Genomic DNA, 14,682 nt, shown 5'->3' on the forward strand with positions numbered 1-14,682 from the left:
GGAAGAGAACATCATTTGGATGATGCACTTAATTCCTCTTTAAACCAAGCCAAATTATATGGATTTGAATGTTTGGGTGACTGCTGATTATTACATAGCTACTTTATCATCACTCAGTTTTAACTGCCTAAAGACTGTGATATCTCATCTTCACAAACATACACTCTGGATCAAAAAAGGAGAGGAACAGAAAGAACAGGATGTGAAATGTTTTGCAGAGCTCAAAGTAATGCAGATGAAACACCATCAGTACAGAATTTTCTAATAAAACCTCTGCATTTTTCCCCACTATTTATATTGACAGACAGACGAGATAAACCCTGTTGCTAGGATTAACCACTAATTTTCATTTAAAAACTCCACACTACAGTGCACAAGATCCTTATCTAATGTATTATTCAAAAAGTGGTGTTTTACAAAAACAGATTTTGAGACAGAGGGCCACATTCTGATCTATTACACTAGTGTAAATCTGAAACAACTTCATTGACTTCAATGGAGATTTTTACACCGGCATTATTGAGATTAGACTCTGGCCCACAACATAACAGAAAAATAAAAAACTGACTTCTGGCAATGACCGTATCTCACTCTGTGTGGAATTAACATTCACCCTTCCCCAACTGCCGGAAACACAGGTGCTTATCCTTAGTAAGCCCGGGGCAGGCCTGCATTATGTTTATAGACAGAAAGGCAGGGCCATTTAAATATAAAGTGATAAACAAATACTTCCACTTTGTGGTAGAATTGTGGGATTTATGGAGACTCCTCAGCATTAACCGAATGTAGATGACTGTTGACACCTATTGTCTAACAAAGTTATAACTCCCAAATCAATCTACTGCAGTGAAACAGAAGTAGGATTCTGAGTCTTACGAGAAGAGGGCACTTCCTTCACCTTTAATTAACCCGATCAATATATTATCGGAAAAAAACTCTATGCTAGAATAAAGGACGGTAAAATGCTGGCATTGTAGTCAGTATTGTGAAGCTTCACTCAGGATCAGGGCCTCTCTATGTTGGAACTGGATAGATATGCAACTAGATAGTGTCCCTGCCCCCCACAGTTTATAACCTAATTTAAATGAGTGATTGCAAGTTCATTAGAAAGCAAGTGGGAATATGATTTCCTTTAGACACCCCAAAAACTTTAAAAGCAACTTCCCCTTACGTATCACATGACTGGACATTTATGCATAAACATTCTGTCTGCAGACAGATTTCAGATCAGGATTTGACAATAAACCATCTAAGACAACAACTGACAGACATTGGTGCCTGTGCAGTGGAGGAAGGTGGGGGATGGACAGTCAAGATAGCCCCTGTCATGGCCCCAACAGGAGAATGGTTTCTTCCCCACATCAAGGGGAATCAGCAGTTATTGCAACAGTCTGCAGGGTGACAGAAGAAAAGCCAGTAAGTAGTGGAGTGCACAAAAGGCCGATTGGAAGAGGGACTGAGAGAAGAAAGGGAGTCTTTTTTAAAAAGCAGCTGCAAAAATCATGAAATCAGAGTGCGAGACCAATATCTCAATCACTACAGCTCTGATTCAGGAAAACACTTAAGAATTTGCTTCAATGCTCTCCTGAATCAGGGCCTATGTTTGCAAGCTTGAGGTTTTGTTTGTTTGGTCTATCAAGGTGCTTATGTGGCCTTCCCACAGCATCCTCTTTTTGCCTCTTTTAGGCTGTAAACCCTTCAGGGCCATGATACGTTTGTGAAGCCCCTAGCAGTGAGGGATTTGACTAATTAGTGAATGAAACACTGTAAACAACAAGGTACCCCCTTTTCTACCACACGTATCAAGGCTGCACGTTAGCAAGGGACTAGCATATTACGCATGTTTCGTGGTTCTCTCCCCTCATTTTAAAAGCTTTACAGAATGATTCATGCTGGTGGTTAGCCAAACTATGACACTTTCCATGCTGTCCCACAAAACACAGAAAGGAGAAGTTAATTGGTGAAATGCTCACAAAAAGCCTCATGTACTGGTATTACAAATCAACGCAGTAGTTTTGCAGCACTATGACAACTGTAACTATGCGTGGTTACCCCCTGGAATCGGACGTGCCTTGTTACTTTTAATGAGCATTTCTACAGTCAGTTCATCAATTCAGATCAACTATTGAGACAACCTGTTAGCACAAGCGACATGTTTCAAAACACCAAAATGCCATTTAATTGACAACTCCATGTCATAAGCCAGCTGCACTGAAGAACGCGCTGCACTGCAGGCATAAGACAGTCCTCTCACCTCTTGGAAACATCATTTTCAGACTGCTGGAGCAGCCTGCCTGAGCTCTGGTAAAAGCTTTTCAGGAAAGAGGGGGCAGAGAAGGAAGAGGGAAGTCCACTCTCACTACGATATCGTCGTCGGGCTACAGGCACAGGACTGAGTGCAGGCAAGACGACAAAATGTAGTAAATGTGTTTAAGTGTGCTGGTTACACAATTAAAATACCTACAACTGTTATAGATATTGCACCAGCTGCGGCCTTGACTTACATTGACTGTGTCCCCAACAAAGTCAATAGAATTGTACAGGATATAAATTGGGGCAAAAAATGGTTTAATAAATCAAATTATTGCATTATGATGAAATTAGAGACACCAGAATGAAACTAAAGTATAGGCAGCTAAGAAAACCTCTTATTTCTTTAGTTTTAGTTAATTTCAACAAGACAGAGAAATACCCAGTGTTTGTAATGCACTTCAGTGGTTCCACATTTATAGCAAAACTTGCTTTGATAAATAAAAAATACCAAAAAAGATTAGAGTGGGAACGAACTAGGAAAGTGAACACATTATAGAGAAGTTTAAGAAGAATATTTTCTCAGTACATTTAAAAGGTGAAAATTTTTTCAGAAAATTCAAGTGCAAGGTTATTGTAGAAATTGCTACTGAATTACTCAACACCAATTTCAAAAATTTTGGAAAATTCAAATCCTACATATATGTTACAAAGACGACAATCACATAACGTTTCAATAATTAAGGAAAAAATAAAAACCTATTTGAAGACATATTAGAATCATTTCAGTTGCTTTGATATAAATATTTCATTCTGTGACAGAAAGGAAGAACAACCTAAGATCAAGTTGTTGTGAAGCTGTTGTTTTGACTGGAAGCTTGCTGATCATGCAACTTAAATCAGTGACTTCTTGAAGACTATTGCAAAGCAGTGAAGTCAGCAAGTCTTTAAATACTAATTGCTAAGGTTTCCTGTCTGCACACCATCTTGGTCAGTGAAAAAAAAATACTAAACTTATCTGCCAAACACAGGAACAACAACATTCTGATGAACTCATTTCAAAGCTTCTTTTTCTTGTCCTCCCCCGCACCTCTGTATGAAACAGAATCAACTTCATAAGTAAGAGAGTCACTTGTGGTATTAACCTCGTCATTTTAATAAGCATATTGAATGGAAAAAAGAATTACTACCATTTCACCCAACATGATTTTTAAAAATATATTTCTAAAAATGTAAACGTGTAAAATGTAGAGGCCACCTCAGTAGTTTGGGAAAAGAATGTTACCAGGTAAGAGGAATCAGAGTCTAGGGCAGTGGTGGGCAACATGTGGCCCATCAGGGTAATCCGCTGGCGGGCCACCAGACAGTTTGTTTACATTTGCACGGCCGCCAGCAACTCCCAGTGGCCGCGGTTCACCATTCCCGGCCAATGGGAGCTGCGGGAAGTGGTGCGGGCCACAGGGACATGCTGCCTGCCATTTCCCACAGCTCCCATTGGCCGGGAATGGCGAACCACGGGTACTGGGAGCTGCGGGCGGCCATGAAAATGTAAACAAACTGTCTGGCGGCCCTCCAGTGGATTACCCTGATGGGCTGCATGTGGCCCGCAGGTTGCCCACCACTGGTCATGGGCATGAGCAAGCAAACAAAGACTAAGTGATGTTGTGCTTGTATGCTCACTACTGGACATGGGGAGAGTAAAGGAGTATCCAAGAAGAACTGGAAAAGAATTGTGGTGGCTCCTTCTGACCAAAATGAAGAAGCCATGATTGTCTCCAATGGGAACAGCCTCCCAAGGTTTCCAGAATAAAAGGAAAAGAGTTTAAAAGGGAGATGTTTGGGAAAGGGCACTATGGAACCTACACATGCTATCCCCTCAAAAAAGTTAAATATAGCTGAGGAGTCTCACAATGTGGTCGTATTGAATTCCTACAAACCTTTCCTCAGGAGGTTTAACTGACCTGGTGGGAGACAATGGGAGGCACTAGAGCCTTGCCTACATTAGAACTCCTGCCGTGTGGCCACCTGTGAAGCTGAACTGATGGGAATTTCCCACCCCCTAAAATTCTCTAAAGCAGACAGCCAAAAAGGTTAAGTGGTTTGCCCAAGGCCGCTGAGATGAGAACTAGCTCTTTGGTCAGTTAATTATTGTCTGTATTAACTGGGGTTCAGCAACAAGTACTTTAGCTGTGGAGAAATTTTCTGAATATAATTATTTAGAAATCTAAACATTCGCACAAGCAGCCTATGTGAACATTAACAACTGTGGCTTAAATGCATGGATGGGCCTTATTTATATTATTCATTTCATTCTATTTTTCCTGATCAGGAGAGCTCTGAAAACTCACCTGCTCTGCTCTATAGAATTCTGCCTCAGAAGTGGAGACTTAACACTCTGGGACCTCCCGTCCTGGAAAGTAATCCTCTTCTTGGCACTGGACGTTGGATGGCTGAAAGTATGTGCACGCCTTCTAAACTGAGGAGAATCAGAGTCCTCTTCGGGAAATGGCTGCCAGACCGAGGACACGGGGGAAGCTGGAGGAGTGGCCGGAGGAGAATCCCCGGGTGAACAGTCCTGAAAGGAAATCAGATAGGAGTGACACTTTCCCCCCTGCACTGTACAACTGGTAACATAACTGAACAAATCCTACAGCTCATCAAGGGTCTGGAAGGACTAAAGCCTCTCCCCTTCTTGGTCACGGCCTATTGTATGCTAATTATCAGCTGCGCAACCAACACCAGACATCCTTTGATAATTAGCTCTGAAATAGCAATGTCCTTTTTAAAGCAACAAAGAGGGTGTACACAAAGCATTCATAATAGATCAGAAGCTCCTCTCTTGAACACCCTTTGGCTACTAACAATTGCAACTGCTATACTTCTAGCTCTTTCATGAAAAAGAAAGTATCACGGCCAAAGCTGGTTTATACTAGCTTCCTCGACATAACATGAACATATTTCCTGTACTGTCAAAGCAATATCCTGGAAAAAAGATTATTACTACACAGCCAGATTCCGAGTAACAGCAGCAGGAAAATCAAATAATAAAAGCTGTTATGGATCCTCCTTCTCCTGGGAAAAGCTATCATTCATTCAAATGTTGTGCGAGGTAAAAGGAAAAAGACATTAAAAACAGGAAATAAAATGAAAGTGAACAAAACTGGCATTACACATGGGGTTTTGAACTACTTAAAAAAAGATTCAAGCCTCTCTTTTATTCAGTAACAAATGTTTTGTGTTTCAACATCTTTATGTACATTCTTTTTTTAACAATGGCGACTGTTAGCTAGTTTTGCATTCACCATTTTAATGTGGTAAAAGCAGCTTTTTTTTTACTTGAAAAAAAGTAATAATTTTTTTTTAATTGTGTTTTCTTTTTAGTTTAAACATCCCTCTGAAAAGTTATGAAGCAGAAACAGACTATAAATTCCCTGGTTTAGTTTGCTCACAAAAGCAAGTTACGTGAAGTTTAAAAAATAAACAGCCAGCATAAATGAAAAACAGCAAGATTTTCTTTAGGTTTGAGCTTTCACAATAATGTGGTTTAGAAAACTGAAATAAAATACATACAATGGCCAAGGAGGATTTTCCTCCATTGTAGATGTATCTTACTTGAACTTTGCAAAATACATATGTTCTTTATGTGGCCACCTTGAAATCAAAGAAGGAGAGTTGCTGTGTTACTATGATTCAGCATTAACCACAGCACATTCCAGTTTTACTTAATTTTGTTACATACCTTGTCAGAAGTAAGGCTGCTGCACCGTTCAAAGCTGTCCATGCTGCCCAGACGGCCTCGCATTCTGCTAGCTCCCTACAGGAATGAGAGTGTTCCATTTTATCCTGAGTTTTGTTCTTCATAGTAAGATTAAATAAATTGTTTAAGAGAAGACTGGAAAAAATAGCAGTGATCCTGCAGGTGAACAGTGAGGTGCTATAAAGTGCTATATAAAAAAAGTCCACGTAATAACTGCATGTACTATGTATCTTTATCTAATTCAATCTATCCTTTGATTTCAGAGCAGTAAATTCACTCACTAATTTTTTTAATTAGCATGCTATGCAATGGGTTCAAATATTAAATAAAGTTATTTGCAAGGAAAAAACGTATGGAATTTTATCTTAAATTCTGATGGCGTTCATGGATTATAAAATAGAAGCTATAAATGTTTGGGATTTTTATACACGTGCATTACATATATTTTTTACAATCCAATCCAGCATGGTTGCAACCAGAGTATGCCTCAAATGTACAGTCTATCGTATGTTTACATCTGTGTAGTACAGTTCCATCATCTCAGAGTTATACAGTGAAATTTACAGTCCATTAAGCCCTCTCTCCATTATGGAAAGTCATCACTGGTCTTTTTCTGCAGTGAAGAAGGGAAAGATTTTGAAGCATAAAAATCCGTTGCAAGTAAAAAGAATTGCCTGCTTCCACGTCAAGGTTTTTGACAAGGAAAAATAAGCTACCTCTTGGCAGAGGCAAGAAAGAATTTCTGCATTAAAAATGCCATCCCCTGAAGGGAAAAATACAACAAACTTTAGGAAGAGGCCCTGATCGCAATAAGGACCAAACAGGGACATGCTCCAAATAGGGACATACCTATGCCTCATCTTCCTGAAGGCAGTAGGTGTAGTGATTAGCAACTTAGTTTAAACATGCAAAGTCACAAAGAGTTGTTTTGAAATCTAAATACATGACCTACTGCAATCAAAAACAGAATTACCAGAAGAGAGATACAATTTTTTTTAATTGGATTCCTGTCCATTCAAACCCACAGAATCTCTCTCATAATCATTAAGACATTTCTAGGACCTGTCTCGTGCCCTCATGTCTTTCTGAAAGAATCTTTTCCTATTTGACAAAACATTCTATATATTCCTCAAATTTATCAGACTTCATTTGTTCCCCATCTGCCCAGAACCTTTAACAGAGTAGAATCTTCTCTTAGAGGGCTTCCTCTCCCATTCCCAGTCCAACAACCCTCTGGAACAAACAGACTGCACCGAATTCCCTGACTCTTCAAATCCTGTTTTGAGAATGATAGATTTATTCGAGTGGATTTGGAGTCACAAACCTACAAATTCTACTGTGGGTCTCCCACTTTTCCCTGGGGGTAAGGGATTCCATCCTACACTTGTGTAAGGTACCTTTCTTTTCTTCTACAAGCCATTTACAGTTGGTGTTAGCATGATCTATTGCAGAACAGATTCACAGAACTGTAAGGCTGGAAGGGACCTCCAGGGGTTATGTAGTTTATCTCCCCGCTACAAGGAAGACCAAACATATCTAGATCATCCCTGACAGGTGTTTATCTAATCTGTTCTTAAAAAACTACCAACGATGTGGATTTCACAATCTCTTTAGGTAATCTGTTCCAGCGCTTATTACATAGTTAGAAGTTTTTCTTTAATATCTAACCTAAGTCTCCCTTGCTGCAAACTACGTCTATTACTTTTTGTCCCACCTTCAGTGAACATGGGAAAACAATTGATCACTGTCCTCTTTATAACATCACCTTCTACTTCTTTGAAAACTTATGTCCCACCTCAGCCTTCTCATCTCTAGACTAAACATGCCCAAGTATTCCAGACTTTCCCCTAAGACAGGTTTTCTAAACCTCTTATTTTTGTTTCTCTCCTCTGGACTCTCTCCAATTTGTCCACATCTTTCTTAAAGTGCCATGCCCAAGACCAGACTCAGTCCTCCAGATGAGGCCTCATCTGTGCCAAGTAGAGCAAAACAGTTACCTACTATGTCTTACATGACACTCCTGTTAATACACCCAGAATGACACTGGCATTTTTTGCAATAGTGTCACACTACTGATGATCCTTTATGACCCTCACATTCTTTTCTGCAGTTCTGCTATCTATCCAGTTATAACACAACCGTATTTACTGAGAATAGTCAGTGAACACTGCAAGCCTTTGGGTGAAATATGCTATCAGAGTACATGATGTTACATTGTTTTATTATCTGACGGGAATGGATATCCCCCAGCTCCTGAAGCATGCTACTTTGATACTTAATCAGACACGCAACAGCAGACCCATTTGCTTTCTCCCAGGCTACTTTTCGCACCTGGGAGAAGCACCTCATAAACATCCAAAAAACTAACTCGCTATCCTTCTTCAAAACACTCCTTTTTCTGTGATGGCTACAAAAGTGTAACAGTGATTAGGCTGCTGGTTGCTGAGACCACAGCCTATCATGCTGACCAATGTTGTCTCATTGGGGTTTTTTTGTACTGCCCCATCTGATCTGACTATATTGGTCTATTATCTCATCTTATACCGAGATTGTAAGATCTTTGGGACTGTCTTTTTGTTCTGACTGTATAGCACCTAGAACAATGGGTCCTGGTCATTGACAGGGCCCATAGGTGCTACAGTAATACAATTATAAATAAATATTTTATAGAAATTCTTGATAGACTTAAGGCACAGTAGCTCCTCTTGCTGTACTCACAGCCATAGGTAATGTTTTATAATGTCAACAATGTTAAGAATTGCTTCAGGTTACTTTTTCCTGCCAGAGCTTTAGTCCTGAAAACCACTAACGGTGCCATGGATGCGCACACGACCTCCTAAAGCCCGTTCCCAACAGAAAGGAATGCTGGCCCTGAACCATCTCTCTTCAGTGGCATATCACGTAACAGAGATATGAATGATTACAGTGAATTAACACATTATTTTAGTTTAAGGAAGGATCAGGTTATTCTTTTGACATTCAAAAAAAATATGGCTACTATAAATATTACATTTTTGAGCCGGAGAAAAACCTTTGTTTTCTTAGTCTGGTATGTGCACTAGGAACAAAATTCACAAACAGTGCTTATGAGGTTTGAGGTCAAGCACAGGTTACATTTATTTTTCGGGGATACACAGTTATGAAGCCACAGCTTGTTTTCAGTGCAGCCCTGGCAAATTCCAGAAATTTCAGCAAACTAAGCAAATGAGAAAGAGCCATACTTTTGAGGTTTTTATTTTTAATAAAACAGGCTTCTCATTTAGGGTTAGACTGTAAACCCTCTACTGACATTAGTGAGCACTTACTCAAGTTATGACAGGTTTCAGAGTAGCAGCCGTGTTAGTCTGTATCCGCAAAAAGAAAAGGAGTACTTGTGGCACCTTAGAGACTAGCCAATTTATTTGAGCATAAGCTTTCATGGGCTACAGCTCACTTCATGGGATGCATCCGATGAAGTGAGCTGTAGCTCACAAAAGCTTTTATGCTCAAATAAATTGGTTAGTCTCTAAGGTGCCACAAGTCCTCCTTTTCTTCTTACTCAAGTAGTGCCATTGATGCCAATGGGACTATCTGGGCAAGTAGCTGTTCATGATCCTGTCCTTACTGTATTGCTTGAGTGTTTTATAAGTATGTATTTCTTAATCCATTATGATGGAGGCTTTATAATAAATGCATCTTTCAAAAAAAATTAAAAATGGACAAACATGAAAACTTTGCATGTACAATCAGAGGACAAAGAAGGATTTTACATTCCATGGATTTCTTGGTCTTTCTTCTTTCATGATCTACTAATCAAATATGTGAACAGATTTTCTCAGACTACGAACATAGCAACTTTCTGAATAGAAACTTTTAATTTGTTTTTATGACAATTTAGGCAATTATCCTGTATTATCCTAGACAAACCTTACTGAATTAGGTTTAGTATTTTTGGAGTTCATTGCATTAAAAATGAAAACGTTTGTGTATTGCTGTGGGATTGTATGGAACTTCTTTACCAAGAAGACAGGATTAATGTAATCTGCGGGAGACATGAGGAACCTCAAAGGATTTTTGGTGACAACCTGCGTAAAGTGGATTTCCTAGGAAATACCTGGGGGTGAGGGGGTGAATCCATCCTTTTGAAGGTATGCCCTGGGGAGAGAACTCAATTCTTTGCTAATTACCTTCTCCTGGAAACTCCAGATCAAAGACCCCTGAACTGTACGAAGGGTGGACTAAACATGTCATGAAGGTGCTTGTTCTGAGCTGAAGCTATGATGAATGTGAAACCACATGGCAATTCCTTGGGTGGGGTTTTGAAGGATTGCTCTTGCCAGAGCCCATATTAGGGTTGTGTTTAGCTCATGCAAGCTTATTAGCATGCATGTAGGTTCTTTTATTGCTTTTAATGTGTTTTCTCTGTATCGCTTTTACCTTCAGAATAAAATAGGCTTGCATAGGAAGTGCTGTGTGGTAACTTATTAACTGTTGGCAATCATTCTGTTATTAGTGAACAGAAGGCAAGAGAAGCTTGCTTAAGGCAGCCTGTCTTTTGCTGAGAATGACACAGTGGAGGCAGGAAACTGTTCAGCCTGGAGATACTCCAGTCAGAAAGGAGAGAGACAGAGAGCGAGCGAGAGAGACAGAGAGCGAGCGAGAGAGACAGAGAGCGAGCGAGAGAGACAGAGACAGACATCTGCACCCAAGAGAGCTGACAGCTTAGGGAGCCGGAAGCCTGTGAGCAGGTGTTCTTGCTGTACCATACAGGGGGAAAAAAAACAGGTGCAGTTGATCTGAACTATGATAAAAACAATGAGGAGACTAACACTAATACAGACTAACATGGCTACCTCTCTGATACTTGAACTAGGACGGTCTTCTTTCATGGTTATAAAACTACATAAATCTTTTGATTACTAAAACTTTAAAATAAAGAGGACAAGTGATGTCATCAGTATTTACATCATGGTACAGTTAAATGACTTGGACCATTATTAGGGCCACATTGTGCAAGACACTGTAGAAAAACACAGAGAGAAATACATTTCCTGCCTCAGGGAGCTTGCAATCCAACATGAAACGAGCAGCAGCCTTTTAAAAGGTAGATGGCAAAAAAGACAAAGATAAGTTACAATGTATTATTTTTTTATAATTTGTCTTACAGTAGTTCTTAAAGGCCCAGTCCTGGATCAGGGCCCTGTTGTGCCAGGCACTGTACATACACAACAACAAGTCCCTGTCCCAAATCTAATTAGATGAAATGGCCATGTCAATCTTGTAAGATACTACTTTTCCAATTCTTGCATTAATGAAGCCATTACTGGAAGTGCAAGGCCCTGTTGGCCAATTTCTAGTTTTTTTGCAAGATGCTTTGTGACATACTGATCGTTTTTAATCAATTGTAGATACATTTTTGGCACCTAAAATTAGCAGTTTTATTTGGTCATGTAATATACTCATCATATCAGAGGATAAATGGACAAGACTATATATATACACACATACACCCACACACATATATACATATACACACACGCACGCACACTGCAAGGCACTGCCTTATGTCACAATGACCCTGGTCAGAAGAGAGACATACCATATTCTAAATGGTGAAATAAGCCATCATGGAGAAAAATGATCTTACTTACAGAGCAATTCTTAAGAGTGGTTTCTGTATCTTTAGTAGACCAATTAGAAAACAGCCGACTCACCTGTAGTACCAGTTTAGTGGAAACAATTTCTAACATTGTGAGCCACAAAATGTTAATGTGTCCACATACCTGACTGAGTTATGCAGTAAAGACTGTTTCATAATATTTATTGGGTCATTCCTAGATTCATATTCCATCTCCAGGACATGTCTGTTCAATAGCAGCATCCCCTAGTGAAGCACTGAACTATCAGAGCCCAGAATACTCCCCCTCCCGAGTCATATGCTCTATGGACGTTAAACAAAAATAAAAGATTCAAATCACAAGGCATTGTTGTTACTGTCACTATCTGATGATATTTCTAACTGCTGAAATTACCCAGATCTTCTAAGGGTCATTCCCCCATACTTGGGTCATGACTTCTAGGGTGTTACAATTGCTTCTTAACTTTCCAAATGTCGTCAGATTAATCTGATCCAAGAATTAATGATAGGTGTGGTCCCAATTCAGCAAGGTTCTTAACCCCATGCCTAACTTTAAAGCACAAGGACTACAATGGGATGACTCCTATGCTTGAAGTTAAGGGCTTAAGTACCTTGCCGAACTGATACCTAAGTTTCTCCCATTTGTAGTTCAACAACTTCTGATGGCCCAGGCAACATATTTAGGCATATCATCATCAGCACAACAGTTACACCTCACTATCACAGTCCATCAGGATTTACAGCTCTCAGTCCAATAACTCATAGACCTCCCTCCCTTGTTCCTCTTTACACCTCTTCTCTCTGCTCCTAGGCTGCCTGCCATCATTCAGTTACAGCACTTTTAGCAGTCTGAGCTTAAATAGGATTTTAGAACACCACACTGTGGGGGAAAAGGGAGCTGAGGGGAGAGGAGAGAAAATACTATCATGCTATACCTTTTAGAATTATTCAACTTTTCCAATTGTTACTTTGTTTTAATTACAAATTGCACCTTGGCTAACATTGATGATGAAATGAGATGCCATTCATCATTATCTGGGTACCTCTTATTGCACATAATATAGCCATGACCTTAATATTTCACAATTTTTGCTACTGGTCACTTAGGTAATTGTGTGACAGGGAAGATTACAGGCTTAATGGAGGCAATTAACCTGTGACGGTGAGATTGCTGACATATGGGGGCAATGGTTGGGCTAATGAGGTAATTAGCTCAACAAGGGATGATATATATTTGGCAGGAATAGGAAGTTATGGGTGGATGAGAGAGTGAGCTGTGTGCACTAGATACACCTGGGTAGAAGGTTCCTCCCAATACCTGCCTGTACTATGCTCTGCGAAGCTGGGAATCTAAAGATTAAAGCTATACATGGGGAAAAGAAACGGCCTGTGTGCATGTTGTGAGTAAGAGACAACCCAAAATGGGCCAGGCAGTGCGGCACACCAGCGAGCTGAGGGAGCGCCCTCTGACACGGGCTTCATGGAGCTAGAAGCAATAGTGCTCAAGTATTTATTTCACGAGGGAGAAGAGTTACAACAGACTACACGTGATGCTGTTTTTTCACTGCTCTTTCAGAAGGGACTGACCATGTTTACTTAATGAATGTTGTCACAGTTCAGAGCAACTGCACCTGTATTTCCCTTCAGTGGTCCAGCAAGGGCAACCACTCCCAGACTTCCTGCTCCCCAACTGTTCCTTTCTTGGGTGGAGATCTGCATCTCACTCCTTTCTGACTGGAGTGTTTCCAAGCTGTACAGTTCCCTGCCTTCATTGCGTTATTCCCAGCACAGTTGCTTGCTTTCTCTTTAGCAGTGTGACTGCCCACCGTTGTAAGTTACAATGCCGTTCTTTCTAAGCAAGCCTATTTTATTCTTAAGGTAAAAAGTACAACCACAGAAAACATTTAAAAAACAGTAAAAGAACCTGCAATAATAAAAGCATCCCAATCTACCCTGGGCTCTGGCAGTAGCAGTCCTTCCAGATCCCAGCCAAGGAATTTCCTTGTGGCTTCCAGTCCATCACAGCTTCAACTCAGAACAAGCCCCCAGCTCATGGCATCTCAGCAAGCCCAGACCTTCCAACCCTTCCTTAAGAATTGAGGCCCTCAGTGGACTAGGGATCCTGTCGGTGTGCTGGATCACAAGACGACTCCGAGCCTGTTTAAAACCAGGCTATTTATCCAAAAATCCTTTGTCAGCTGGTCCTTGGAGAATCCAGTTTGATCACATATATGCCTACCTCTTCAGCAGATGGCTTCAAAGGGCCGATAACCGGAAGAACTATATTAGCACCCCCCTCCTCCTAGAGGAGTTACATACAATTCCACAACAACCCATACCCAATGGAGTTTTGAACATAATAGACACCAAAAAGGTATTAACCCTAAGTCACTAAGTTTTAACCTATTTAGTAAAGTTTGTTCCATAAGGTTTGCCCAGGATATGGCCGGATATTGGTCAGTCTGTCACAAACCTAATGCAAAAATTACGATTAACCTATTGTGCTTCAAAATATCTGTAAGTGTTGCAAGGTTAACTTTGTGCACTACTTGCTGTTGATGGGAACTCAATCTATTTTCAGAAATATTTGCTGAAAGACTGTCTTCCTGCTTCTGTGAACGTGTGCTCCTCCTGCATTTAACATCAACATAATCCAACCAAATTAACCCCATAGGAAGCACTTAGGTTTCATGCATATGATCTTAGCTTGTCTAGTTTTTAGTATAAATCTGAACTGTTGTTAAATATGAAAACAAACCAACACTGTAGAACCTTATCATTAATGATATCTGAAGAGCTGTTGACAATGAGCTGTTAATCTTACCCTTGAGAAGATGTTTTCCAGAGAACTAGTCAAGGATTTCTTGGCCTTGTTTTTCAGAATGTCGAGTTTAAACCGGCCACTGCTGGCAGTGTTTTCTGGGATTGCACTGTTTGAAATGTTCTGTTGAAGTAAGCAAGAACACTTTTAGCTTTGGTAGTACCCTGGGCAACTGAAGGCCTCTGAAACCTAAAGCTAAACCTGATCACATAACAAGCAATGTGCCCTTTACTTAAC

At 40.2% G+C, this 14,682-nt stretch overlaps 1 protein-coding gene across 7 annotated transcripts in view; it reads right to left on the bottom strand.

Annotated features, from left to right (window-relative positions):
• The window catches only part of TBC1D4 (TBC1 domain family member 4), a 154,442-nt gene that overhangs the window by 35,507 nt on the left and 104,253 nt on the right, over positions 1-14,682 (bottom strand). For all 7 annotated transcript variants that reach the window (XM_027829747.3, XM_037895237.2, XM_043534010.1 and 4 more), the window contains exons 8-10: positions 14,449-14,568; positions 5,990-6,064; positions 4,599-4,825 (exon numbers count right to left, since the gene is read on the bottom strand). In XM_027829747.3, coding sequence (XP_027685548.2) covers positions 4,599-4,825; positions 5,990-6,064; positions 14,449-14,568 — 422 coding nt within the window. The remainder of the gene's footprint in view (positions 1-4,598; positions 4,826-5,989; positions 6,065-14,448; positions 14,569-14,682) is intronic.

Source organism: Chelonia mydas, chromosome 1, assembly GCF_015237465.2.
Source record: "Chelonia mydas isolate rCheMyd1 chromosome 1, rCheMyd1.pri.v2, whole genome shotgun sequence".
Lineage (NCBI taxonomy): Eukaryota > Metazoa > Chordata > Testudines > Cheloniidae > Chelonia > Chelonia mydas.